Source organism: Manacus candei, unplaced genomic scaffold (genome assembly GCF_025592945.1).
Source record: "Manacus candei isolate 608988 ecotype Guabito, Panama unplaced genomic scaffold, ASM2559294v1 h1tg000034l, whole genome shotgun sequence".
In the NCBI taxonomy this organism is placed as follows: domain Eukaryota; kingdom Metazoa; phylum Chordata; class Aves; order Passeriformes; family Pipridae; genus Manacus; species Manacus candei.
This window is the reverse complement of record NW_026138082.1, coordinates 9,696,410-9,723,541: the sequence shown is the minus strand read 5'-3', so window position 1 is coordinate 9,723,541 and position 27,132 is coordinate 9,696,410. Positions and strand designations below refer to the sequence as shown.

Sequence of the window (27,132 nt, the reverse complement as noted above, 5' to 3'; positions counted from 1 at the left end):
TAATCCAGATTTTTCAGTATAATCTCTGTTTAAGGATTTTAACAATCCAGATGGACTAAAAAAGACTTGTCAAGATCCCTGATGACCTTCTTTCCATGAGTCTATAAAACCCTTTCCAAAGAGACGAAGGGATCTGGCACATGTGTACATGAAAAACTGAATCCCTTCAATGGGGTATTGCAGCAATGGCAATGTCTGCAAGAAACCTTACCTGCATAGAAGATTCCATCACTGACACCACAGTTACTGCATCTTCCAAAGTCACAGTATCCCTAAACATCAACCGGGCGTGAGCTATCAAAAATATCAAAAAGTGTTACCAAAGTCAAAACCAATTTTTTGTACTAGAAGGAACAAGATATTTCTTCAAATTTCTTCAGCTCTTCAAACACTTGGACACGGGCATAACTTACACATAAATATGATAATTTTTGATTTTAGGGTCAATTTCAACGGAAATTGGAAGCCTTAGTTTTTCTAGTAAACAATGTGGTGTGACTTTCAAATTACAGTTACACTGACAGTTCGAATAAACATGCTCAAAATTCTGCAATTAAAAAATGTAAAGTTCAGATAACACAACAAAGAGTGTGATATGAAACATCTCTATATAGGTACATGTCATCACCATAAAGTGAAAAAATAAAATCTAGTTTTCATCACAGGTCAGAAAAAATATGATTTCCTCTACACTGGTCTGTATTACAAATTTAGCATCATTTAAAATGCTTTCTTCTACAGTAGCTTAATTTTTTCTTCCTTCCCTTTCTTAAGTTAGCAAAACAAAAATGAATTTTCGTAAACAGATATAATGCAAATAATTTACCACGTGAAGCCTTTCTCCTGATTGGCCATGGAAACACACTCAAGTCTTAGTCATCAGGAGAAAAGCAGACTAATTAATACTATCTACATAATAGTTTAAAAGAACAAAATATTACTAAAAGCTCCAATCACATGAACTAATAAGAATGGAAGAAACACTGAATGTGAAAATTACATGTGAATCCCAGAAGTTAGGAATGTCTTTCACTTAAATGGAGAATGTCTTTCCCCCAAAATGGAGAACAAGATATAAACATCTGACACAGGAAGCACTACATTGCCATTTATGATTGTTAAACAAAATACAGTACATAATTTTAAATTCATCTTGAAAATATTTGATATGTCATTTTATAAAATAAAGTCATGTTAAGACAAAAACCTACTGCTTCCTTTGTTTTTGTTCTTATAAATGAAATATGATTTGAACTCAGAGTTGGAAATGCTGAAGTTGTATTGCAAGATACAGACTTGATTACTGATACTTACAGAAACAAAAAACATGTTATGTTTATGTTTATATTAATTTTGGGATAGAAATAAATATTTGACTCAAATGAAGCCAAGTAAATCCTGAGACTGCTTTTCATATAGGCACATAATTTCTGAGATTTTTCTCTCAAGTATTATTTCTTCCAGTGGTTTAGCTGTTGATTACGTGTGTGAGAATGTCAAAACTAAAAGTGCTTTTGATAATCTAAACGTAACACCTTTTCCCACATTCAAAATCTTCAACTCACAGTCTCTCAGATTAGAAAGATAAAACAATGCAATAATCACCTCTATAGAAAAGCTACTATTCTGCTTACTGGCTATAATTATACCCCTATTCATTTCATAAAGGTTAATTGTTAGCCCAAAAATAAAAATGCCGGGGCCTTACCCTCTGCAAGGCGGATCAAACTCTCCAATAAGCGGATGGTGGTCCGGGCAGCGTTCCTGCAGTCGCTCTGACGCTGCATTTGATAGTAGCGCACAAGGATCAGGTTACTCTCATCAGACAATTTCGGCTGTATGCTTTTTATAAGGCAGAAGTAGGTTTTCATCTTTTCCATGCTCCAGAGCTTTTCTGATTTGCTTGGGTAACCTGCATTAGAACTGCCTTATCAGTAATTCTTTAACAACAGACATCAAGTTTCTTCCTAAGAATTTCTGTTAAATAGACAGGTGACTATAAAAGACACATTACTGTACTTTTGGGGCACACTGGCTGGTCTGTACACTAGTCCTCAAGAACTTGGTCAAATTCCAGTGCAGAATTTTACACCATCCAATCCCTCTCCTATCAAAATCCACAGTAAAGCCTCCAGTCATTTCAGCAGAACTGCTCAGTCAGCCTCACTGCCCACCAGATGGTATAGGCAGTACCAAGTGCTTTGGAATTCCTTAAAATGAAAAATCCTACATGACTGTATGTACCTCCTCTGTCTGTTTTACCTACCTTCTAGGAACCACAAGCTACCTGCCATATTCTGAACACTTTTTGTAGGGAAATACTTAAGAAAGAGAAGGAAGCTAGCTGAAGAAGTTTCCTCTAATCACTTCTTATGGAATGGGGATCAAATTCATGTTCCTAAAGTGGATGAGGAAGGCACTGGTTAAAATTAAATCATATTGCCTTCCCCAAGTCTAGAGCACAAAGTTCCACATTGGGAACACCATTGTTCATTCTTTGAGCCCTGCAGCACATGCAGCTCCAATCTGTTCTGTCTGAATTAGGTTTCCCATTAACACAAGTACAATTGCATGGAGTTTAGAGTCTGCAGATCACACAATGTAAAGGTGCAGGATGGAAACCATCCACTTACTGAGCAGCCTGGGCTGAAATCTCTTGATGATCACAGGGTAAATCATAGTGTTCTCAGCTCACCCCTCCTAATTAATTTCTATCTTAGTCCTACTTGAAAAACAACCATACAGCAGAAAATCACCACAACAAAAATGTATTCACTGATTAGTATGAAAGACTCAAGAATAACAAACCAAAAGGCAGGGAAATAAAAGAAACCAAGAAAAAACAAAACCAGAACCAACCAACCAAAAAACACCTTACAATTCAAAAAGACTACTCTTACCTTTATTTTGCAAGATGAAGGATGAAATGATGCGGTCCCATTCCTCATTCTTTGTATCCAGCAATACTAAGACCAGGTCAAATCTGCTCAACAGAGGACTGCCAAGAGCTATGTTGACAGAGACAGACTCACTAGGGTCATAATGGCCTTTTGGGTTTGTTGCTGCCAGGATAGTTGTCCTTGTATTAAGCTTGCACACCAAGCTAGAGAAAAGAATGGTGAACATTATGGTTGAATTAAATTGGTAGGGAAAATGATTTCAAAATGTTTAAAAATTTTAATGTTTTTACACCATAAAGAGCATAAGAGCTAAACAATGTACACAATTATTGTATTAATTTTTATTATATGTACAGCTTATCTCAGTAGGAGAGTAACAACTAGATAGACAGTGATCAGGCTACGAAAAGTAACTGACTAATATTGCTGCAAGTAATCTCTATATACAGCTAGGTCCTTAAATAGTGAAAACATTACTTTTCAGATAATAAAATAAAATGTAACATACACATATGTTTTATTCCTACGTGTAAACATTAATATGAACCCAAGCAAACAATGATGGTAGCCATTTTCCTCTTTTAACCATGATGCCCTAGCATGTGCTTGTAGATGTGAAGTAAGATTATTTTTTATTCTAGTAGTCCAAATGCACTCTTTTTGGTTAAGGCAGCAGCAGGAGCATTCTAACTTTGGTTTGTCTCTGAGCTATTTCTAGTCATCTCCTGAGTAACTGCAGCCTCATGTCCAAAGTTCTTCTGTAACTGAGAAGAAGGATCACAGAGCTTCCACTGGCTCACACCCAACAGGAAAAAACACTTATCTCCCATGCACTAAGACCTAAATTAACAAGGTGCTTAATCTATCTGTGCTAAGTTACTACTCAAAAAACCCTCATTATATGTAGTCCTTAGAAGTTAGCAACTGAGGCTACATATGCAAGTTAGTAAACAGTGTTTGGGGTCTACGAAACACAACTCACCACAACAAGGAACCTAGCTAAAATATGTCACTGTCTTACTAAGGAGACAGGATCAGGTTGATTCCAAATATTTGTGCCCAGTTGCATTATTAGCAAAGGCTAGTAATCACCCAGGTGAGACTGACATCACTTGACTGCTGTCTGCCAAAGAGAGTGGAAACACTCAGAATAAGAAAAGGACATGATCAGTTAGAGAAGCCAAGATGTGATAGGAGCAAGAGCTGAGCTGAACGCAATATGAAGGAATATGAAAAGGGTGATTCCTTTTGAGTAGCAGGAATTGCAGCAATACCAGCCAGAAAATTATTTGGGCCTGGACAAGAGCTGCATATGACTGAGAGAATGAGATATGAACTCAAAGATCCAAGTGGTGGGCAGGAGTGTGTGTGGAGGAATAGCAGATTTGAACATACAGTACTTTGGAAAAAGAGAGGGACGAACTAAAAGTAAGCAGGAGTTTACGTCACGCCCAACACATAAAATTCAGCAGCCTGGAAGTCTCTTTATCTGTTTTTGTTGCCATGCAGTATTACTGGGCTTGACAGGGCAAGAGGACATAATCTCAAACTGTGCCAGGGAAGGTTCAGGTTGGACATGAGGAAAAATTTCTTCACTGAAAGGGTGATCAAGCATTGGAATGGGCCACCCAGGGAGGTGGTGGAGCCACCACCCCCGGAAGTTTTCAAGCAATGACTGGACATGGCACTCAGTGCTATGATCTAGTTGATACTGTGGTGATCAGTCAAAGGTTGGACTCGATGATCTTAGAGGTCTTTTCCAACCTAATTGATTCTATGATTCTGTGATGTTGGTGAAATGAAGTCCCGCTTTCTGAGTTGCAACAAAAAAAAGTTACTAAGTTCCTCATTTCACATATGATTAGTACAACCACTTGCAGCAAAGGACAAGGAAAAGAACACCAAGTCTTCTTAGGAAAGCACCTGGCCTAAAGTGGTAGATTGAAAACTCAACGTGAAGAGGGTATGTATTTATTCTGATCACTTGCAACCTCTGGTCCAGCGCACTGTCCTTGGAAATGCTGACTCATCTAGTTTAAGAATACTGCTGAGAACTAAACTCTTAAGTACAACAAAGAAAATAGATATATTTAATTAGCATGACAAACCTTGTAAGTATAAGACAAACATCCTATATTGTTTTATTGCATATGTTAACATGCCACTTACCCTGCCTTTGCAACACTGATGGTTTGTTGCTCCATTGCCTCATGGATGCTGGTTCTGTCATGTTCTTTGATACTGTTGAACTCATCAATGCAACAAAGGCCTCCATCTGCAAGCACCAGTGCTCCAGCTTCCAAATTCCACTCCCCGAAGTCCTTCACAGCAGTCACTGTCAAGCCTGAAGAATCAATTACTTTAGTCAGTCTTTTCCTTAAAATGCAGGAATGCACTTGAGTGAAAGAAAGGGACCCAGCGTACTGGCTTGTGCCATGGACAGAAGGCAGAGCAGCAGGGTAGCTCCACCACATACCTCTACCACGAAACTCACTTTAGAGCTACCGGTAATCAATCCCACTAGTGTTGCGGCAGGTTAGCCTGGAGCTGTGGAGCAGATTCTGTTAAACTTGCCATGTTTGATTGTGACTTGTTTTAGGACTTTGTTAAATGAACGAAAGAGATTAGGATATGAAGACTAGGTCTGCCAGATCATACTGAAAATTAGGGCAAATGCGAAGATTGCAAAATTATGCAATGGACCCATTCAGATCCTCTTCCTCCTCAAATACTAAAACAGACAAAATTTTGGAGCTGCAAAGTTTGGAAAAAGAAATATATTTCAGTCTCACATAACACCTTGCCCCAGGAGGCAGAGTCAAATTCTTCCCTTAAACTAAGGTAGTTACATTTCTTTATGAGATTTTGGTTTCCTCTAAGCATTAAGTAAAAGTGAAAATCTAAAGATGCCCAAGGATGAAATGGCGGAAGAAAAATAAAAAAAAGTTACCCAGTAAATCTACACACGATACAACATCGTATGGATGGCAAGTCAAAAAGCCTGCACAACTGTGGAAACAGCCACACATTAGCAAGTACGTGCAGCTCCTTTCAATCCTTCTATTCCCTATTTCCCAGCTTCTTCTCTATCTTTAGCCCTCATTTTTCACTCCAGTGTTCTGCTCAAAATATCCTAGTAGTTGACAAGCTGCAACCAGCCTAAAATCTCCTGGAATTCTATGACAAAGCCTGTACAAGAATCCCGCTCCCCGCCATCTGGTTCAGGGAAGAGAGGCTGCAGAAACCTTCTCGTTGCTGCACAGCCCATCACAGTACCCATTTGTTCTCAAGTGGCCAGCAAAAGGTTACTGGAAATATATATGTTTCCTGAAACTAATAAGTACTTCAGCTTGTTGTAAGGAATCTCCTTCACTGTGTCCAATCTTTCTCAGTTTTTGGGACTTTGCACCAAATAACCCGGGCAGTCAATCATACAGTAAAATTATAAACCAAAAAATAACCACATCAGGAAGTACTAGAGCCTGGTTGTACATTTATTTCCATGCAGAATCTTCACCTGTGGTAGGGGTACACAACTCACACCCCCCCGAGCCCTGGGCACTCTCCGCTCTCTCCCCACAGCGGTGTGAGGGATGTCGCTGATGCTGCAGAGCTGTGTCACTGCGCTTCTCCCTGTGCTCTGTGCATGGCAGCCATGAGATGGCCTCCCTCACAGGGCTCCTGCTGCCACACAAGATGGCCTCCTCTGCTGCACAACGTGGCAATCTCGCTGCACAGGGAAGGTGCATTGTCTCACAGTTTATTACGTCACCCAAGCCCTTCTTGACAAAAGAGGAAGGGGATGGTCTCCTGACAGCACAGCTGTGTAGCAGGCATGCTCCATTCCCTACACAGCCCCTCTGTGGGTGGCCTCTCCAGCAGCAGTGACACAGGCTCACAGCAGAACAGCCATGCGGACAGCCCGTCCCACCCGGGGCACCCAGCACCCCACAAGCAAACCCCCCTTTACTCAGGGGGCTCCCCAGCCAGCCCAGTGCTGCCACACTGCCTCCCGGCACGCCACGTCAGCCAAGAGGTTGATGCCATGGGTGCTGGTCAGGGCAATGCAGCTGCTCTGTGGGGTCAGACTCATGAGCCTACTAGCCCTGTGCAGCCCCAAGACGGGGGTGACACTGGCACTTGGGCTCCCATCAATACCCAGCCCCAACAAAACCAGCACAGAAAAAGGAAAAAACAAAAACAAAAACATAACAAAAAGAAAGAGCTGAAACCACCCCAACCCACAAGGGCCTCATGGCACGTGGGGGAGCTCCACAGGCAAAAAGGTTTGGTCTGTAAGCGAATCACTACTTTCATTCTTATTAAGGGATGTTGAAAGCCTCATGCACCTTCCTGTTTGATTAGATTAGTTGTGTGTAGTTTGACAGTAAAATTGCTTGTTCTGAGAGGTGTTGAGAACAATTTCATCACAAGTGCTGGACTGAGAGTAGTTTTTCACTCTTCTCAAGCAGCTAACATTGCAGTTACTGTTTATACAGTACTTCATATTGCACACTCTTAGCATATTAAAAATGCACCTAGAATTCTTTTAAACACTTGTGAATCTTCCTTTTTATAAGTAAAGTTAAATAAAACCTTAAAATTAACTCATTTCAAGCAGCTTTTTGTCTTGTTCAGATACAGTGCTTCTTTAACTTCTTGCCTAAAGTAGATTGATAAAAGATTATGTTTTGTTCATGTTCTACCTGTGGTTTTAATTTAGTTGTGATATTTTGCTCTGCTATTCTTCCAACCTCCATTTTCAGCTTAGGGCATTTTCCAAGGTGAGTACGGTCTTATATTGTTTACAACTTGCAGAAGATGAACATTTTGAAAGGAAATTAATTTCTTCTTCAGTTCATATAAACCTTTATGGTTAACAACTTTAAATATAAGATAACACACCGGCAAAAGGACGCATCTTCTGTATATGAACCTGAACCTTATAATTCCTTTAATAACAACAAACGTGGTAGACACAGTAAATACACTTCCATGAGCTACGTGCCAGCAGTTGAAATAAATTCACATCTTAGGATTTAAAATTTTTTCTTTGTAAATAAAACTCTTGCAGGGTGACAGCTTCCGAACTGATCTTAGTTGTGACGATCTGACTAGTTGTGGAGATCCGACCAGTTATGTGGTAAGACGTTTCCTTGCCTGAACTTGAATTTTCTTAATGCATACAGAAAAAAAATTGCTATTGATAAGCCCTATGTCTTTTTCCTGGAAATTTAAAAAAAAGAAAAAAAAAAAAAAAAGGCTACGGATCTGCTGCTGCTGCTTTTCCACACCCTCCTGCCCAGGCAGCCCCGACATCAGCTCCCGCCCCGCCCCTCCCCGGCCCCGGCCCCGCCCCTCCCCGGCCCCGGCCCCGCCCCTCCCCGGCCCCGGCCCCGCCCCCTCCCCGCGGCGCTGTGGCGGTTGCCGGCGGGCCGTTGCCGGCGCGCGCCGCGCGGGGGCGCTGCGGCGGGGGCGGCGCGGGGCGGGCGCGCGCGGGAGCCGCTCTGGCCCGCGCTCGGTGCCCGCCGTGCCCGCGGAGGGAGGGCCCTCGCCCGGAGAGCGGCCAATCCGGGCGGGCGCTGGCGGCGAGCAGGGGCAGAATGGGCTGTAGTTGAGTGAAATAGGGAAAGCGGCGAACAGTGTGGAGCGTTCCCGGTGTAAATAAAAGGGGGAGGAAAAAAAAAAAAGTTTGTGGAAGTCGCCGCCCTGCAGCCTCGCTCGGGCAGCGGTGCGGGGGCTTGTGCGGTGCGGGAGCCCGGCACGGAGGACTTTAGTGCGCGGCGTTAACACGCTCTGCCTATTGTTTGTGTTTTTTTCCAAAATATGGCAAAGGTTCAGGTGAACAATGTAGTGGTGTTGGATAATCCTTCTCCTTTCTACAATCCTTTCCAGTTCGAAATCACATTCGAGTGCATAGAGGACCTGTCTGAAGGTGAGTAGATTTTTTTCTCCCCGATACGATTTTGCAACCCCGGGCTCTGAGCTCGGGGCTTTTAAGGCTTAAACTTTGCACAGGCCTGCGCCTACAATTTGCCAGTCTTTCCTCCTTGGCCGCATCGCCGTGCCGAGCCGAGGGGATGTGCCGGCCGGGCGAGGGGATGTGCCGCTCCCGCCGAGCCCGGCGCCGGGGAAAGTTGGCGGCGTCCGCCCGCCCTGGGCCCGCCGCCTCTCCCCGCCATCGGCGAGGCGGCGAGCTGCCGCAAGTTGCGAGGAACTTGTTAGAGTGGAGGTAGCCATGTTGCCAGCTTTGTGTGTGCGTGGGGGGAGCGAGCGGGAGAGAGGAGGGTTGAACCGGGCTCGGCGGCCGCGCATCCCCGCGGGCACACGGGATGCTGGCGTGCAGCCCTGGCCGTACTCGGAGCGCGGAAAACGCTCCGCGGGGATGCGCCTCTTTGGCCTCGTGCTCCATTTTAATACTAAAAAAAAAAAATAATAAAAAAATTAAATAAATCGCGGGAGGAGGCAGGGGCGGACGGGTTGGCCCCGGGTGGCGGCAGCGGGCAGCCGTGGTGGGTGCGCGGGGCCGGGGGCAAAGCTGGGCTCGGAGCGGAGAGCTGGCTGCGGGAGCCCCACCAGGGTGGGGGAGGAGGGGGCTGCCCGCCTGCCACTATTTTTGGAAGTCACTCGAAAGTTACTGGCAGCCGTCAACCCGAGGAGGGGGCGGCCCCGGCCCCGCCGCCCCGCGGGGACCCTCATCCCGAGCCGGGGGCGCCGCCGCGCTCCCGCCGCACTCCCGCCTTCTCACCCCGGCCAGGCGGGCCGCGGGCCGCCCTCGCCCCGGCCGCGCTCCGCAGCGCCGCCCCCCGGCCAGCCGCGGGACGCGCCCCGAGAGGCCGCGCGTCGCCCCGCGGGCGGGAGTTTCGAACGGCTCGGGGCGAGGGAGGGAGTACGGGGCGCTCCTGCCCGCCCGCGGGGCGAGCCGGCGGCGGCCGCTACCCTCGGAGGAAGAAGAGGCCGCTCGGCTGGGGCTGCCTGTGAGCGGGAGAGGACAGCTGCCTGCCTGGCACTCGGCGGAGCCCAGCGCCGCCTGCTCGCCAGGGAGCCCCGCGGGTGGAGGAGAGGAGAAAGGGGGCAGCTGGGTGCTAAGCCTGGGTGCTCTCGCTGGCAGGCTCGCTGTCGCTGCGGTTCGGCTCGCTCACCCCGCCTGCCTCTGCAGCAGCGCGTACTCCTGCGTGCCGGCATAGGGCTGTGACAGCGCGGGCAGGGAGGGAAGGGCGACCGCGGTGGCGGGAACTTAGAGGAAGTCTCTCCTGAGCCAGGAGACTTCCTCTAGGCCTCCGCCGCCGGTCCCGTGCCCTTCTGTAGCTAACTGACCCGTTAGTTGGAGCTGTGCTCCATGCCGGTCTCCAGGTCGCTGGCTGGATCTTTGCAGTCAGCCTGGCCTCATCTGAGGTACAGCCCTGGACCCCTCGGTGGCAACTGCTGTGGCGGGTGGCAGTGCCCGACACAGGGGCTCAGTGTAAGGTGTTATGCTTTTCCTTCCAGTTGTGCACAGCTGTACGTGACGTGCTCCTGACACTCTGGATTTATGTTAAAGTTAATCCCGGACAGTCGGGATGAGAAGAATTATAGATAGTCCAATGCAAAATTCTCAGCTCCCTTTTTCCATCTAAATGCAAGTTAGACTACAGGATAAATTCGGGATGAACAGTGCTATCTTGCACGTTTAAAAATAAGATTAAACACAGCCTTTGTATACTTGATGAAAAGTCATTGCTTTAGCTTTCCTATGTTGCTAGTACATCTGTTTACTGTGCTGTTTTCTCTTCAGCCAGTCCTGTGCAACACTGATCTTAAAATTAAATTCACAAACTCCAGACCTTTCTTTCTTAAAGTTGTTGTTCTGTATCAAGATACTTAAACAACATTAGGTTCACTATTAAATTTATAATTTAAAGCTTCTAAAAAGTCCAGTTTTAGTACTAAATACTACTGGTTTAGAATGAGCTTAATACTGTTCTCCTAGAATAATGGTGTAGGGTAGTGTGATAATCTTAAGCAGTTTAGCCTAAAGTCCTCAATTCTTGTAAGTAGTAACTCCTCCTCAGATGCAGACAAGAAAGCTCCTTAATTGTCCTGGATGAGTACTCAGCAGTACTGTCAACAGCTAATACTACATGCTTAAAAGGTAAATAAAACCTCTGATACAGTACCTGGCTAATTTTGCTGTGCTGTACAGAGTAGTAAAATCACTTCCCAAGCCCTGTTTGTTAAACCCGCAAAACCTGCGTTGATGATAAACATAAGCAAGAAAAATTAACTAATGAGGAGAAAGAGTTGCAATCTTAAAGCAGCCGAGTTCTGTTAAAGTGCCAAGTTTTTTCTATAGTTAAGTACTGTTCCTGCATCAAGAAACGGTGATGCGGACCTTTGGATTTTGCAGTGTAGTAATCAAGTAAATGTAATAGAGTACAGGTTTGTGCTTTTGCATAGGCTATCGGGCATTATTCACAAGGGGATAAAAAGAAATATACCATGTAAATTTTCAAGGTACAATCTGAAGCAACAGTTTCATTAAGAAAAAAGTCTTAGTCATAGTTTTCTGTAATGTTTATGTCTTTTTCCTCTTGTTTAAAACCCAAAAAATCTGTCTCATCTTAAGATTAGTTCCATATGTGTATTTACACATGTGTTTTTGAATCAAAAAGGGAAGGTGAAAAGCTGGCCCAGGAAGAGCTAATGTGCAATTTCAACTTTCAAACACCTGTCGGGGAAAGTGAATTAGGAAAAACTGAATTATAAGAAATGTTTGGGTTTGGTGCATTATTTTAAGAAACAAAATTGATTTTTTTTTCTGCCTATAATTCCATTTCAGGATGTAGATAAAATGCAAGCACCAATGTCTTCAAGAATATGATCTTGAATGTTACCACAATTTTACATACTTCATGGGTTACACAAGTGACTTGTGAGGGAATGGGGACATACAGTTAGTGTGCCTGGTGCTTATACAGTGGGTTTTCTTACTCAATTAACTACCTTCCATAATCTGTGTAATTTAAGGTGTGAGGTGTATATGTGGAAGGCAGGAATTTGGGTTTTGGGAGGTGAGTCAGTATTCAAGGCATGCAGTGCGTTATAGGTGTATTTAGGCATCATCCCTCTGCTGCAGCCATTCAGACAGACTTTGAGAAGGTGCTGAACAAGCTCCCAATTAGTAAATGGGCCGTGTTCTCTGTATAAAATTTGAAAATTAACCTCACCATGAAATTGAGGGATTGTTGTTGTACCAACTGACTAGAGGGACAATGTGGGATAAGATTTGTGAGGATAGGGTCAAGCATCAGTAAATCTCCCCCATGAAAACAGGTTCTTCTTATTTTAGGCCTGTTTACAAAGAAGCAGTTTTAGGCCTCAAAACTGTAGATAGGCAACAGTTGAAGACCCTTAACTGTAATGATTAAATAATGGTTTTTTATTATTATTTTGTTTTGCTACAGATTTGGAATGGAAAATAATTTATGTGGGTTCAGCTGAAAGTGAAGAGTATGATCAGGTGTTAGACTCTGTTTTAGTCGGACCTGTTCCTGCAGGCAGACACATGTTTGTATTTCAGGTAAGTTTGATTTAATGGTTTCTAAAAGGGTTGTGCTAATTTGTTTAGAGAGGACTGTTTCAAACTAACAGGCAGTTGAAAAATAATGGTAAGCTAGAAAAAAATATTTGTCAGCTCCTCAGCTGTGATACACCTGCCTTTTAAGTCTGTTCATAAGCTGATATTTCTTGCCCCTGATATTTCTTGGCATTTTTCATTGGTGGTATCAATAATTAGAGATAGTGACATAAGCACAGTTCCCACAGCTACTGATAATTTTAGCCAGTCTGGTTTGTAAATACATTCTAGATCACTCAGTAATCAACAGTGCCAATTACCTGGTTTACACCAGCACCATCAGGCTCAATGCAATTGGTGGCAGTTTCAGACAGTCAGGAGCACTAGGTTAATGTAGCCAACACTTTCAGAAGATCAGTGTAAAAATCAGCCAGAACAATCAAGAAGTTCACTTCTATTTGGCAGGACACATGTTCAATCATGATGTTTGGCTAAGCATGCTAAATCATAACAAAATACAGTGATTTCTAAAATAAAGACAGAAATCCAGTGGTAGATAGTAGGCATTTAGGAAAAACGTGTGGATGAAGACTGTCCAACAAAGTCTAGAGAATGTGATAGTCCTATAATATACTGCTGTTAAAGCCAAAAGTTAATGAAGGGAAAGAAAACAAGGAAAGAGCAGCACTGAGATGGCTTACTAGGCTGCTCTGGTTTCCATTTTAAGTCAGGGAGGGGAAAAAACCTGAGGTGAACCTGCCCAAATTCTTACAGAAGCTTTTGTTTGTTTGTTTGTTTGTTTGGGGTAGTTTCTTTTGTGGTGGTAATTGTTTGTGGTTTGTTTTTTTTTTTTTGGTGGTGTTGGTTTTTTATTTTTTTTAATCAAACCTGTAATTTTAATTAAAACTAACACTCTTTTCCCTGTGAAATACAAGAATTTTTCTTGTAAACTGAGAGCAGAATCCATCAGATGAAAAATCAGATAGAAACTGAGTATAAGGACCCTACTACTTTCTCAAATAGTGCAAATTCAATTAACTATTTAATGGCAGATGCATGCTGGAGGATGAGCATTAAAAAACCCAAAAGTGCTAATGAATACTTTTCTCACTATTACTGTAGCTGTTTTAAAATGCTGTCAACGTTTGTGAGGCATCTGTGAGTTCCAGGGAAGTTTTGTTTGGTTTTTATGGTTTGGGGTTTTTTTTGGTGTTTGTTTGGCTTTTTTTTTTCTGTAAAGGACAGGTTAAAGGAATAGGATTAGGCTGGAGGTTGCATTTATCAACCACATATGTGCAAATCAGTCTTGAAACATTTTTGTTTGGTTTTGGAGCCAGGCCTAATTTTTTCCACACTACAAATAAAGTAGATGTGTAACAAATGCATCATTTATTAACAGTTCTTCAATTAGCAGGTTATTATAGCTTATGGCATTAATTGGTCAGAAATAGGTGATCCTCAATTGCCCTCAAAGGGGCTACCTTGTGGTAGTGTATGCAGAGGAATCAGCTGGCATTTACATTTCTAATTTAAACGATGTTCTCAGTTACAAAGACTCATTGTTGATGGTGATGGGAAGGAGCAGGAAGCAGGTGCCTAAAAAGGCATGTTTTGGCTGTATGATTAGGAAGGTCTCAAAAACTAAATTTACTGGTCTGGTGGTTTATGTAGAATGGAGTCAGTAATTGTATCCTGGTTATAAATGACACTACAGCTAAATTAGGAGGAGATATGTAGACACCTTGCTTAGATTCTAGCAGGTCCTGTAAGAGATTCCTTCTGTGATATATTAAAGTATCCCTTTTATTTCTTACGGAAGTACCCTTGGTCTGAGTGTATTATGCTTCAAAAGCTCTGGATTGCAAGTGAGGGTAGGGCTGAGCTAGTGTGTACACAGGAGACCACCAAAACCCAAAGTGCTGCAAGAAGCCTTTGCTGATGACTGAAGCCATTTTATTCACCAAACTGAAGCAGCCTGGAATATGGAGAGATCAAGCAAGGGAAGGCGAGAATGGGGCAAGGCACAGAACTGCAGGAGGCACGTAATATAAAGAAAAGAGATTGTGTTCACCAAGGACTGCATAAGGAAAGGACCTTTGCAGAGGTGTATAAAATTTTCAGATAATATACTTTAGATTTTTCGAGATAGGAAAATGGCTGAAATAGCAACTAAAATGGAGTACCACACAGACAGAATACCAAGGATGATAAAACCACCTTAGTTGAAAAGAAGCTGTGTATCAGGTTGGGAATTCAGCCTTACATACAGAAAGATGGAAAATTATTGTGCTTTTCAGACTGACACAAGCAGCCCCCCCCTTTTCTTTTTTTTTTTTTTAACCATTTAAAAATGTTTCAATAGTAAAGGCCCACAGCTTGACCTATTTATTTCTAAATGCCAAGATATGCATAGTGAAATCTGGTTCCTTCTCTCTATGAATGTGGGTATTTGTAATAAAATCACAGAAACTTCGTTTTTTGAGAATACAAGCACATAAATAATTTACTGTCTTTAAGTGGGGATATGACCTTTGCTACCTACTCTGCAGTAATAACTATGTTTTGTGGAAAAGCAAGATAACTTAGGAGAACATACACATTGAGTGATTTCATAAAACTCTTAAGTAATTTATAGCATAAGAATGGAATATTAAGACTGATTTTTATGCAAAAAATAATCTACTGCCTCTCTTTGCCCAAATATCAAACATATATATATATATATAACAAATACCAAAATATCTGCAGCTGCGTGTTTATCACTTGATCATACCAAGCTCTTTTTTTCTTCCACCTTTGTATGATCATTTGGTTCCTGAGCAATTAAGAGCTTTGACATCAAAGGTGGGAAGTTCAAAATTTGAGAGAACTCTTTTAAACAATCTTCAGTGTCTTTTCCATGCAGCAAAACAATGCTGGAGAGATAAGAAGGATTAGAACAGAGTATTTCCTTGGTTTCAGAACTGTGTCATGGGATATTACAAGACAGGAAATGACAGTGGGAACCTGGAAAACTAAAGTCCTACATTAGGGTGTGAGTTTCACAGGGAGATAAACTGAACAGTGTCCATTACTGTAGAATTTAAAGTAATCAAATGCTTCTGGGCACAGAACAAGATTATTGAATTAATATAGTGATTTAATCTGTATTGGCAGTTCTTTTAATTTCCTCAAGCTTCTGTGCTTGTCCTGTTCCTTCCAGACATCTTTTCCATATCCATATGCAAGTTGTAAAGCCATTTGGCCATTTTCTATTTACTTCAGGGCTGGAGGAAGTTGTGTTCTACTTGGTTCCCTGGTTTCTTCTCCTCTCTCTGGTGTCTTTCTGCCTGAGAGGTCTGATCATCTAATCCTTCTGCAAAGTATCTACAGCTTCTTACAAAGAGCAAGACTGCTTTGAAGGCTTAGAATTGAAGTTGCAAAGAGTAGAAGCCAATGCTGCATGAGCTGTAGCTCCCAAATTTCACTGTGCTGGAGCATATAAATACTACAGAAAAGTAGGGATGAGAGGGACATCAGGAATTAATTCCATTCATCCTCTGTCCCTAGGCAAGGTTTGTTACACCCAAACCATTTGAACACACCTTATTAATACCAACTTGTTCTTGCAACCTGGGTGTTTGTTATTAACTTCAGATCTTCACATAAAATTGTAAATATGAAGTGTTTCACTATGCCTTGATTGTTGTTATTTTAAATCCCGCAGCAGAATGAGGCAGCACATTTAATCAATAAATGTCGAGTTAGGAAGCATTTTAAGGAACTGATGTGAGCCACATTTTACAAGGCAAATTTTATTGAAAAAAACCTGCAGAGATGTAGTAAGTAGGGACATTAAGGAAGATCACTTGAGTTGCCTATTAATTAGGTTTGCGTATTGGCTGAAAATGTCAGGTGTCTTGGAGAGATGATGCATTTAACTGCATAAATTTTAACAAATGTAGCTATTAGGAAAGAGGCGAGAGAAAGTAGTTTATTCCTTTCCTAGAAGTCTGTGGGACAGCTCAAACCTCACCATAGCCCATTTCTGTAGTTTTAAAGATTCAGTCTTGTTAAAAACACACATATAGACCAAATCAATCTTGAGGGTGTAAAAGAAAATAATCTTGCTCTAATGAATTACCAAGATGGGCTGAAGAACCATAGCACTGTAGAATTGGAGTGATATTAGTACACCTGCTCAAACAATGGTTCAGCTGATTTTTTTTTATTTTTTTTTTTTATTTAAAAGCAGTTTGGGATCTAACTTGCCTAATCGCCCATGAGAAATGTCAGACAACAATATTACTGTACTCTACATAATTCTGTCTCTACAGGATAGTGTCCTAAATCTAGGATTGATGTTGTGAAAGCAGGTATATTTTCTGGTTAACTTGAACAATTTTAAATATAGTCACTATTCAACTGCTAAAACATACTGTTTAAGATTCCCCTGCTAGAAAGTCACGTAGTATCAATTTTATTTTAATTTATCTTTCCCTTTCACATTTAGGCTGATGCACCTAACCCAGGGCTTATTCCAGATGCAGATGCAGTAGGTGTAACAGTTGTGCTAATTACATGCACTTACCGAGGTCAAGAATTTATTAGAGTTGGCTACTATGTAAACAATGAATATACTGAAACAGAACTGAGAGAGAATCCACCAGTAAAGCCAGACTTTTCTAAGGTAAGGCATGTTTTGTTCTAGTCATGTATCAGAGGTATGCTTAGAGGTTTTTAAGAAACAAAAGCAAACATCAAGTGATTTCATAAAGTGCATGGAATAAGGCATTAAATAATGGAAAATACTTGGGGAAACAAACTACAAGTACCATGTAGTTGTCATAAATTTGGATAATGCTGAGAAACCATCAACAGTTTCCACCATCTTGAAAACTTGGCTGCACTTTCAGGCCGACTGTGTGAAATAAACTGTTGGATTTATTTCTACCTGCACCAGCATTGACAAAGTGGCTCTTTTCTTCAAAAAAAGAGAATAATGCTTTTCTAGGCCCATCAGCCAGGAACTAAGTAGTAGATATTAATTTACCAGAGTTGTTACCCAACTGTTCTAGTGTCAGAGCTGCAGTTTCTGCAAAACTGAAACAAACAAAAAAACCTGAAGAACAAGTTAGGTGTAAAATGAGAGAAGATGGGTAACCTGGTTGGGTGATTATCCAATGAATGGACAACTTGACAAAGGAAGTATGCAGATTAAGTTTTTTAAAAAAAAAGATATCCTTCATGGTAACAACTAGCCCAGGACTAGAATGAAAAGTGAAATGAAATAGTATGTTTTTCTATGCTTAACTTAATTTTCAGGGCTCAGATAGTCAATATGTTCTCAAAATTACATTTCATTTTATTTTGAGGATTCTTGAACTTTTGATATCTTCCTTTCTTTTTTCTTTCTTTCATTTAAGTCATAACATGTTGGTTGTAAATGCCAAAAGGTGGCTTCCTTTAAGCACTTGAATTTAAAAATGCCTAGAACTACTTGTCTTCATTCTCTGCTTATATAAAAAGCTAGATTTGCTCCTATGAAAAAGAACAGCAAAAGCTAGCATGTTTGTATAAGAAGTCCCCCTCAGAATAGAAGCACACAAGTAGAAGGTTAATAAATTAATTGGTGGTAATAAACCCTACTAGGTTTTAAAAAAGTAGCGATCTTGTTAGTTTGCATGAGGGATTGGGAAATACTTAATGAGAGCATACTTTCTAGGAGAATAAAATCAACAAAGCAGACTTTTCCTGTTATCAGTCTTAACTTTCATAACGAGTATTCAGTGGTGATAACTTGCCATCCTCTAGGTAACTGTGATCTTTTACCCTCTCAAGATAAAGAGAAAATGAGCATTTTTTTTGCTGCATAAATAAACAAGTGCAATGTGTTTTCAAAAGAAAATGAAGTCCAGCATGAGAATAAAATATATAACTAATCATGTCCACTGCCACAATGATAGTATCTTCCAAATCTAAGTAATGTTTTTACTTTTACTTGAAAACTTTAGTAGATAAATCTACTTAGTGAAATCAGTCTAATGTTTGGTAACTTAAGGATAGGTTGTACTCTTAAATGAAGATGGGGAGTTGATGGAATTGATAGTTATTGCAAATACTGGAAAATTGATGCAAAATTTTATGAGTACAGTAGTTTGCAGAATCTTTAAGGAGTAAAAGTAATTTCCTTTACTAAAAGCTGGATAAAATAATAAACACTTGCACTTTACTTGTGGAGCTCTTGCACAGCCTTGAACACATGGAGGAGTTAAAATATCCTCCTAAGAAAGCAGTTCTTTTGCTGAGCAGGATATTAGAGTAAATGACTAAGTAATGTGTACTGTAAGTGCATTTCTGATACACAGGTAGTAGCTATATATTCACATTTATATAAATTCCCTTTTTAAACAAATTGTTTTACACAAGCAAGACTATGGGGAGTAAAAGGAGAAAAATCTATATGCATGTGAACTCCCATTTGAGATGTACATATTACAATCCATATATTTTCTTCTTTCTCAGCTTCAAAGGAATATTTTGGCATCTAATCCCAGAGTCACAAGATTCCACATTAACTGGGAGGACAACACTGAAAAACTGGAAGATGCAGAGAGCAGTAACCCAAATCTACAGTCTCTGCTTTCCACAGATGCGTTACCTTCAGCATCAAAGGGATGGTCAACATCAGAAAATTCACTAAATGTTATGTTAGAATCTCATATGGACTGCATGTGACTAACCACCATCGTTTTGGTACTGTATATGTGTTAAACTGTAAAAACAACCAGAACTATTTCCCTCAAATTCCATAAGTACATAGTTTGATGAGCAATGTGAAGAACTTGTTTTAAAACATCCTGTAGAAAGTTTATAAAAAAAACCAAAAAAAACCAACAAACAAACAGTATTTGAGCAAATTGTGGAATATAAATACAACTATTTTTAAGTAATTGCCTTTTTTTCTAATGTGTTATTCTATGTGGTCTGAACCAAACCTGATTAAAGTATATGTATTCTCCCCCCTCCCCCTTTACTTTGTAAGCACTATTAAAAGCTAAAAAAAAAAAGTTTAAAGGTTAAAACATTCAGGCAGAGTGAAGGAATAATGCCATGTCCTTGTCTCTGATACCCAGATTGCCAAATATAAAGTGCCCTTTAATAGCAGCTTAAGAACAAAACTGTCATTAGATGAAGTGCAAAGAAAAAAGTATCTCTGATTAAAAAAAAAAAAAAAAAGACCAAAAATGTCCTTTTGCTCTAAAAGCAGACAGCACAGTATAATTTTAGGTGCAAGATTCTTTTTTTTTTCAAGGCACATACTTGTTACTTAAAGCATGCAATTTGAGATTTACCATCTGCTATTTTGGATTTTAGGACTTTTTTTTTTTTTAAATCTCCTCCTGCTGCTCTTTAGTCAAACAGTGGTTTGTTCAGGACAGTATTTTGTGGGGATTTGAGTGGGTATCTCAGGAAAGAACCCTTTTTCAGCCACCCTAATAGCAATTGGTTGGAAGGATGCAAGCAATTACTAAAAAGTTCTAAGTGTGAAAAGCAATGGTGTGAGTATCCCAAAAATGGTCTTCTGTAAGATTATTATGTACCACTGCTGGTTGGTGTGGTTATTTTCAGGTATGCTTTGTTCTTGTAGTCTTTTTCACTAGTAATAAGGAGTTTAGATGTTGTCTTTCATTTTTTTTTGAAACACCTGGAATTGAAAACTTCTGTTTTCTCTCTACTGTTTAAGGCAACCCTATGCACTGGTATAAATCAAGATTCAAATCCTGTTGTGGCAGGCAGAATACATTACTTGCCCTGAAGCTCTTGCACTGAGATGTCCCTATTACCTGAGGCATCCTTGAAGACAGATACAAAGAACTAAGCAGTAAACTGCAAAGACTTAAGACATCATTATGACACTAACAATTTAGTTATTCTTCCAGTCCTCATTAGCTTTATACATATACTCTTGACAGTATGTGCATTTACATTTTAATCTGTCATGCCAGATTACAGGAATATAATTCTGCTAGTTACAAGTAACAGCCCAAACTGTGAACCCTTGTAGGTTCCAGGCCCTTCAAAAAAAGGTAGATTTCATGATGACTGACAGTAGAGCTCTGAATAAAAATAGAATGCTTTCTCTTCTCTTTCTGCATTCTCTAATGTGGATGAAGATGTGCCAGGCAGTTAGTGCTTCTGTCTTTCCACATTGTTAGTGAAATTATCTTCATTTTGAACATGTATATTTTTTTATATTGGAAAGGAGTTATCTGAATGTACATGCATATGGAAGCTCAGCAGTACATAGGGTAGCTGAATGAATTACTGAAATCCATTAATATTTGGAACCATAGTTCTAATGTGTGCTCCTAAAAATCTCTCTGTAATTGTTTAAAATGATGACTAGCAATTTAAAAGTATTAACACTGTAATATTGGTATGACTTAACAGAATTGGTTCCCTAAACTAACAGTTGTTTCACTTGAGGGCTGAAGTTCTGTGAACTTTTAAGAAAGGTCTTTGGTTTTCAATTATATTGCAACTTTCAGGTCTGTAGTGACATTTTGAGATTTTTCATGCACTTTATTGTTCTATTTATAACTCTATTTTAAAGATCTATCTTAAATGTAAGCATGTAAATAACTTAGTCATCTGCTGAAGCACTGATGGGCTTGTGAAGTCTGCCTTGAACTTAGGCTACAGTAGTAGCATTTCAAACTCTTGCACCTGTTGAATATTCAAATGAAAACATGATCAAGTACAAGCTTTAACCAGAATCTATCCATCAGTAGCATAAAGGCTTCTTAGAAGCCTATGCCACAAAGTGATGAAAGCAGAACCTATTGCTGCTATTGCAAAATCAGCTACAAAATATATAGTCTCACCCAGCAAACCCATTAATTTAGAGAAATTGGAAAGTGAAGCTCTGTTGTTCTGTTAAGGAGCAAAAGAGTCAACTGTGCACATGAACTTGGGTGCAATAAACTTAAAGCTCAACTGTATGGCAGATGCTGCAGTAGAATTTGGCACCACCTTACCCGACACACTAACATGTCCTATATATAGCTGACCCATCAGTTACAGGAGAAAGAATACTGTGCTTGGTGAAAATTGGAGAGGAACAACCCTACCTCATCATCTTTGCAAGATAAATGGCTTTTCTATGCCTTTTGAGAGGTTGGATGCCTTTCAGCTCTTCTACAACTTTGTTCACATCTTAGCAATCCATACACACTGCCTTATGAGTATCATGTTTCCTGATAAAAATCATAATCCAGATGCATGGAATTTGAGAAACCAAGTTCCAGTATTCCACAGGTTCAGGCAATATCACAGCACAAACTTAGTGTTATTAAAAGGTAGAGTGCATGTAGGGCATCTGTAAAGACCTATCCATGATCTCTGTAAGTTTTCAAGCAGCAGGGTTGTCCATATGACACACAGCCATTGCTGACAGCACAGCACTAGAATTTCAAGGTTGAAGATGAATTCGCTTTCCCACGAACTTCTACTCGCAGAGACCACCAAGATACGAGGAAGTGCTACAGAGTCTATTGACAGGACTGGTGATGCATCTTGGTGTATTTTTACCTCAGACAGATAGCTAGTTTCATTAGAAGACTGTCATAATGCTTATCAGAGGTTAGTCATGTACAAAGAAGTAAGTGGATCAGACAAGGTAACATTATGGATGAAAAACAGGAGTGGGGTTTTTATGTCTAGCTTGAAAAAAATTGTCCATCTTACTGTGATTTATTCAGGTGTCACCTTCAGTCTGAATTTCTATGACACTTAAGTTTGATGGGGGCAAAAAGGCTCCAGCTCCATCATAGTGGTGAAAATTTCAGTGGCTTTTACAAAGCCAACCCTTATTACCAATCTTCAACAGCACAGCAACTCAGAACTTTGCTAAAATAAACACAATAACTTAGTTTATAGCCTTGCCAGACAATCTGTTCTTGAGATGTGAGTGACAAAGTCACAAAGAGAAGTCTGGTATTTGACAGTCCATTATTTTCTTTGTAGTGCCTCAACTGCTGGTTTTCTGGAAGTCAGTTCAGACTAGTCTAGACTAATACTGTCCATGCCATCTGAAAATGCTGCAGGGAAGAAAAAGGAAAAACCCAAAATGTACTATGCACATCCACTCCTGGCAAATCTTCATTTACCAGAGACAAAAAAAGAGTAAAGTTAACTAAATCTTGTGACTTCTGTCTGGACAGCTGCAGGAGATCCTTCACATACTTAACTACCCTACTCCTTATCCATAGCACGATGGTCTGCAAGCTTACAGATTATCTCATATTTTGAGAGCCACAGAAGTTTGGTCTGAAGATGATGGGTTAATTGTTGCTGTGGTGGGTAGCTGGGGAGCTCTGCTCAGTGCCAGCCAGGAAGATGCTGCAAACCTGACAACTGTGTATCAGCATTGGCAGTGTGTGTGGGACTATTCATGCTAGGCCTTCCTATTTGTGTTTCTGTTTCCAGTTACAGTTCTCTTTTTAAGAGCTGGTCTTGTAGTGTGTGATATGAAAACTGGGCTGGAGAAGATGGGTGGAGGGATTTTTTCTTAATTTTTGGTCTAGGCAGTGAAGACAATCTAAGGAAGAAAAGCCAGCTGGAGGCACTACAGACGCTTTATTAAAGGCCAAACCCAGGCTTCTACATGGAACTTGACAAGCAAAGGCTCTTTCAAGAGGAGATGGAGGGAGGATACACTTGAACATTTCCAGCTTTAGCTAAAGCTTTTTTGGAGGCATGGCTGGGTACTCACTGTCTGTAAGATAAAGGTGTGACTGGCCTATCTGCAGATAGGGAAAATCAGAGGTGTGTGCACTGCATGAGACAACAGCTACGAGTCAACAGCAGTGTTAGAACTAGCTGAAATGTCAGGAACTTTTAGGGAGTTGTTGGGGTCTCCATCCAAAACTTTCCTGGACTATGAGATAAGGAAGCCTACTTTTCAAAATAAGGGTGTTCTTCAGTTTGTCCCATCTCACGAGAAAGGTGGGGCAGACCTACTCTGATCCAAACTGGAAAGAAGCAGGGACTTCATGGTGCAGTAGAGGGAATCCTGAAGACATCTGATATCCATCCAGAAATCAACTGAAATGCCTGCCATTTCAACAGCAGGATGAATAAGTCTGATGAAGGCTGGCCTGGATGTGTGAAAGACCTGAAACCTTCAGCCAACACGATGAAGTTGCTGCACTGCTCCTGCAATATTTGCCATCCATCCTAACTATAGGTCTTCAGGTACAGATGTATGAACAGACCAAAATTTTTGAAGACAGGTATATACTTGGCTAAATAATCCCTGGCATGCAGGAGGTGAAGGTAAGCTGTCTCAGGACAAAGCCATCTTGGAGCAGCATTATTGGGAGGAAATTAAGAGATTTTAAGAATCTGCAATAGATGAGACATTGTTACAGATGGAACATATCTGACGGTGTTTGATCACAAGTTCAAATTTTATTCCTGCAGGAAGTCTAGCAGACTTCCTACAGAGTTAAGGCCTCTTCAACTTGAGGCCCAACTGTTGATGGAACAGCCAATGAAGCCATGCTCTCAGGAAAATATTTTCAAGGTACATGCTGATAGAAAATACTTCAAGTTCATGTACAATTATAACTGTTCAGGAAAACAATCCCCTGGTGGAAGTGAAGATCAGAGAAGAGTGGCCTAAAGGCTGCATCTGTATTAATAACTTTATCAGGGACAGGGAATGAATCTACAGTGGAAAACTGTTCCCTGCCACTGCCTTGGCTTGTAGCAACTTGGGAATGCCCAGGGACAGTTTGGGATCTACAAAGAGGGAAAAATATCTCCAGTTTCAGTGTCTTGCATACCTCAGGATACTGACACCATGTACTCTATTTATAACCACAGCTGGATGGCTCATGTCAGCCACTTTGGATTGGTTTCTAATGGATCAGAGGAGAGACAGCCTTTAGCACCTGAAGACTGCCTAGCAGGGCGACGCTTACTATGACAGAAAAAAAAGAAGAGGTGGTTTCCCCTGGAGTCAGTTCCCTTCAATGAAAAGAAAGAAAATCGGTAGCAAACTGCTGTTGGCATGATATGGACAATCTCACACAGTGCAAAATGTCAGCAAAAAGGCAGCACTCACAAGGCTCTGCAGAGGCTGTAAGAGGAAAGGCAACAAGGCTGCATTTCATACAGCTCAGAAAGGCATGTTATACAAAACTGGAGAGCTGGAGAAACAGCTGATAGTCTCCCAGACTTTTAAGCAGGCTGTTTTAAATACAGTTCACAAAATTATTTAAGCAGTCCATCTGTGGAGGGACGTAACACCAAACGAAACTTTCAGAAATGTGAACGACCAAATATGCACCAAGAAGCAGCAGAATGACTGGCCCAGATGTCCCTGAGCTCCAGACCTGCCAGAACAGGCATGTGTTGGTTCCTGTCCCTATGGAGTTGAACATACCAGTCAATCACTGCAGATCTCAAACTCCAGGGTAAATGAAGTATTTTCTTACTAGTGATCATCTCATCCAAATATGCATAAGCAGTGCTATGGCTCTGGGGACTGCAAAACAGCTGGTTAAACTCAGTAGTAAGGTGAGAACCTACAGAGAGAGTTTGTTAAGCCTCACTAAGTCTCTATGGAAAACTATGTATCAATTTCTAAAAATAAAAGGAAGCTGAACGACTCTCTGTGATTCTCAGAAGAGAGACTAGCTGGGAAGAATGAAACAGGCCTTTGAAAAAACAGTGTAGACAGAACCAAACAGTGAGACAGATGGTTACCCCATCTTTTATTTACAAATCAGAAAGTCCTACACTGGTCAAATAAATTTCTGGAGTTGTTGCATGTGGGCTGGTCTTCTAGCTGCCAACTCTCATTAAAGAGATTTGCGGGAAAAAACCCAGGTTCCTCACTGAAGTCCTAAACCCGTAGAAAACTCAACAGAAAATTTCTACTAAGTGCTTGCAAGAAAGGCAACCTAATAAAACAAGTAAACTCAGAAACATATTCACTGCGTGGAGGTAAAGTTCTATTTTTTCAAAACAGAGAATAGATTATTGGTCATTTGTAAGGGCTGTTTGCAGCAATAAGGCAGCTTGAGCCTGTCGGTGAGATAGGAAGATGAAGGTCTTCCAGATCTTCAGCAAGAAAGCAGGCATTTTCCTGGGTCACAGTTTCTGAATCATGCAAAAAGTGATGAAGCACAGGCTTTGTTTAAAAAGTGAAGGGGAAGGCAGCAACCTGATTGAAAGAGCAGAGGCCCAACAGCAAATTAAGCTGCAGGAGTTAGGTCAGTGTTTTCTGAAATTCTGCAAGGCAATTCCAGTTAGGACTGGATGGGTTAATGGGCTGCAGCAGGAACATGACACTGAAGAACCCCAAAGGGTCATGGTGGATCCCAAAGTAGATGATATCTAAGATAGAGCAGGAAAGAAAGGGAATTGTGGCACAAGGAGAATGTTAATGATCTAATATGTTGTCCTGGTACAAAGAAATGCTTGTGCAGAAAACTAAGGAAAACTGATATGACAGACAGTTTAGGAAGCAGAATTCTAATTCAGTGGTTGTTAAATAGCTTGTGTCCTAAAACTGTACCAGATGGGTAAAGGGTACAAGATATGTTAATGCACAGAATCTTACCAAAGGTTGGTTAGATATCGGCAGTTTTCTCTAAAAGAGGGATCCAAATGTAAACAGCTTTTAGCACTTCTCCAGGGTTTACCAAACCTCAGGTGTGTCTTTTGGCCTATGTGGACTAAAATCCCAGACCCAGCAATTAAATGTAATCTGGACTGCTTTTTATAAATAGTCAGGAACTAGCTGAAAATGAAATTTACAGATTTAATATTTGTACATGGAAGGGAAAAATATGAATTAGGACTGTCCTCTCATGAGAAAGCATAAACTGGTACTTCAAGGTGTGCAAATATGGTAAGGAAAGTAAAGCAGTTTAATAGTTTTTCAAACTCATGATTTGAAGCTTCTGCACAAAGGGCAAGTTGACAAAAATCAGTGTTAGGTACAGCTACAAACAGATTCATAAGTAAGACACACCTTGCACAGGAAGTGCACTGACAAAAGTGGGCAAAGTCACGCTGAAATGTATGGCAAAATTTCACTCCAGATCACTGTAAGTCCCCTAGCAAACCCGCAATTATCCATTCTGTTCTCAATTCTTAACACGGAAAAAAAAGACTTCAGAAAAGGTTATGCTGAGCCAAAATTTTCTCTCTGGCTTCTCTCCAGACCTATTTGTCAACAGTTTAAATGGAAAATTAGAGGTATATATGTTTCATAACAAGTTCCCTGCACACAAGTGGGTTTATGTTTGACATCACATTCCAGTTCCACTGCTACAGAAGACCCAGTATACACACAGCTATGGAACTGGGAAGGATTTATTCTCTGGTTGTCCCATGTATAAATAATGCTGTTTCCCAGACATAAAATGAAAAGCAGCACTATCTGAGAAATATTCAATTTACACATGCTAGTTGAGACACTGGGATTTGACCCTAATTATTTTGTGATTTTGAACATACAAGTAATATATTCATTTGTTCAAATAAAGCCATTGGCAGAGGTAATCTGACTCTGCACATTGTCCCCAGAAGAGTTTGTAAAAATGCCTAGCATTCAGAGCCAACTGGGACATACTTAAATTTAACAAAAAGGAGAAAGAAAAAAAAACAAAGAAGAAA

At 40.8% G+C, this 27,132-nt stretch overlaps 2 protein-coding genes across 7 annotated transcripts in view; one reads left to right on the top strand and one right to left on the bottom strand.

The window, feature by feature from the left end:
- MCM9 (minichromosome maintenance 9 homologous recombination repair factor) overlaps nt 1-27,132 on the bottom strand; it is a 48,641-nt gene that overhangs the window by 8,893 nt on the left and 12,616 nt on the right. For 2 of the 6 annotated variants that reach the window (XR_007905241.1, XR_007905242.1), the window contains exons 8-11: nt 5,070-5,244; nt 2,901-3,103; nt 1,709-1,781; nt 212-294 (exon numbers count right to left, since the gene is read on the bottom strand). Coding sequence is in view for 4 of the 6 variants with exons in the window: in XM_051792123.1 (XP_051648083.1) it covers nt 212-294; nt 1,709-1,912; nt 2,901-3,103; nt 5,070-5,244 (665 nt within the window). In the remaining 2 variants the exon portion in view is untranslated. Of the gene's footprint in view, nt 1-211; nt 295-1,708; nt 1,913-2,900; nt 3,104-5,069; nt 5,245-17,118; nt 17,977-25,079; nt 25,368-27,132 lie in introns of those variants that run through there. The other 4 variants (XM_051792123.1, XM_051792124.1, XM_051792126.1 and 1 more) reach the window with 3 other exon arrangements.
- On the top strand, nt 8,421-19,388 carry ASF1A (anti-silencing function 1A histone chaperone). The gene is made up of 4 exons (XM_051792306.1): nt 8,421-8,835; nt 12,344-12,459; nt 16,949-17,125; nt 18,961-19,388. The coding sequence occupies exons 1-4, from the start codon at nt 8,727-8,729 to the stop codon at nt 19,171-19,173; spliced, it is 615 nt and encodes a 204-aa protein (XP_051648266.1). The 5' UTR covers nt 8,421-8,726; the 3' UTR covers nt 19,174-19,388.

Bases quoted from the DNA above. Each gene is read 5' to 3' on its own strand.
- ASF1A (XM_051792306.1), top strand. From the start codon at position 8,727: ATGGCAAAGGTTCAGGTGAACAATGTAGTGGTGTTGGATAATCCTTCT. The intron at 8,836-12,343 runs GTGAGTAGATTT...GTTTTGCTACAG, and splicing joins CATAGAGGACCTGTCTGAAG to ATTTGGAATGGAAAATAATT. The intron at 17,126-18,960 runs GTAAGGCATGTT...CTTCTTTCTCAG, and splicing joins TAAAGCCAGACTTTTCTAAG to CTTCAAAGGAATATTTTGGC.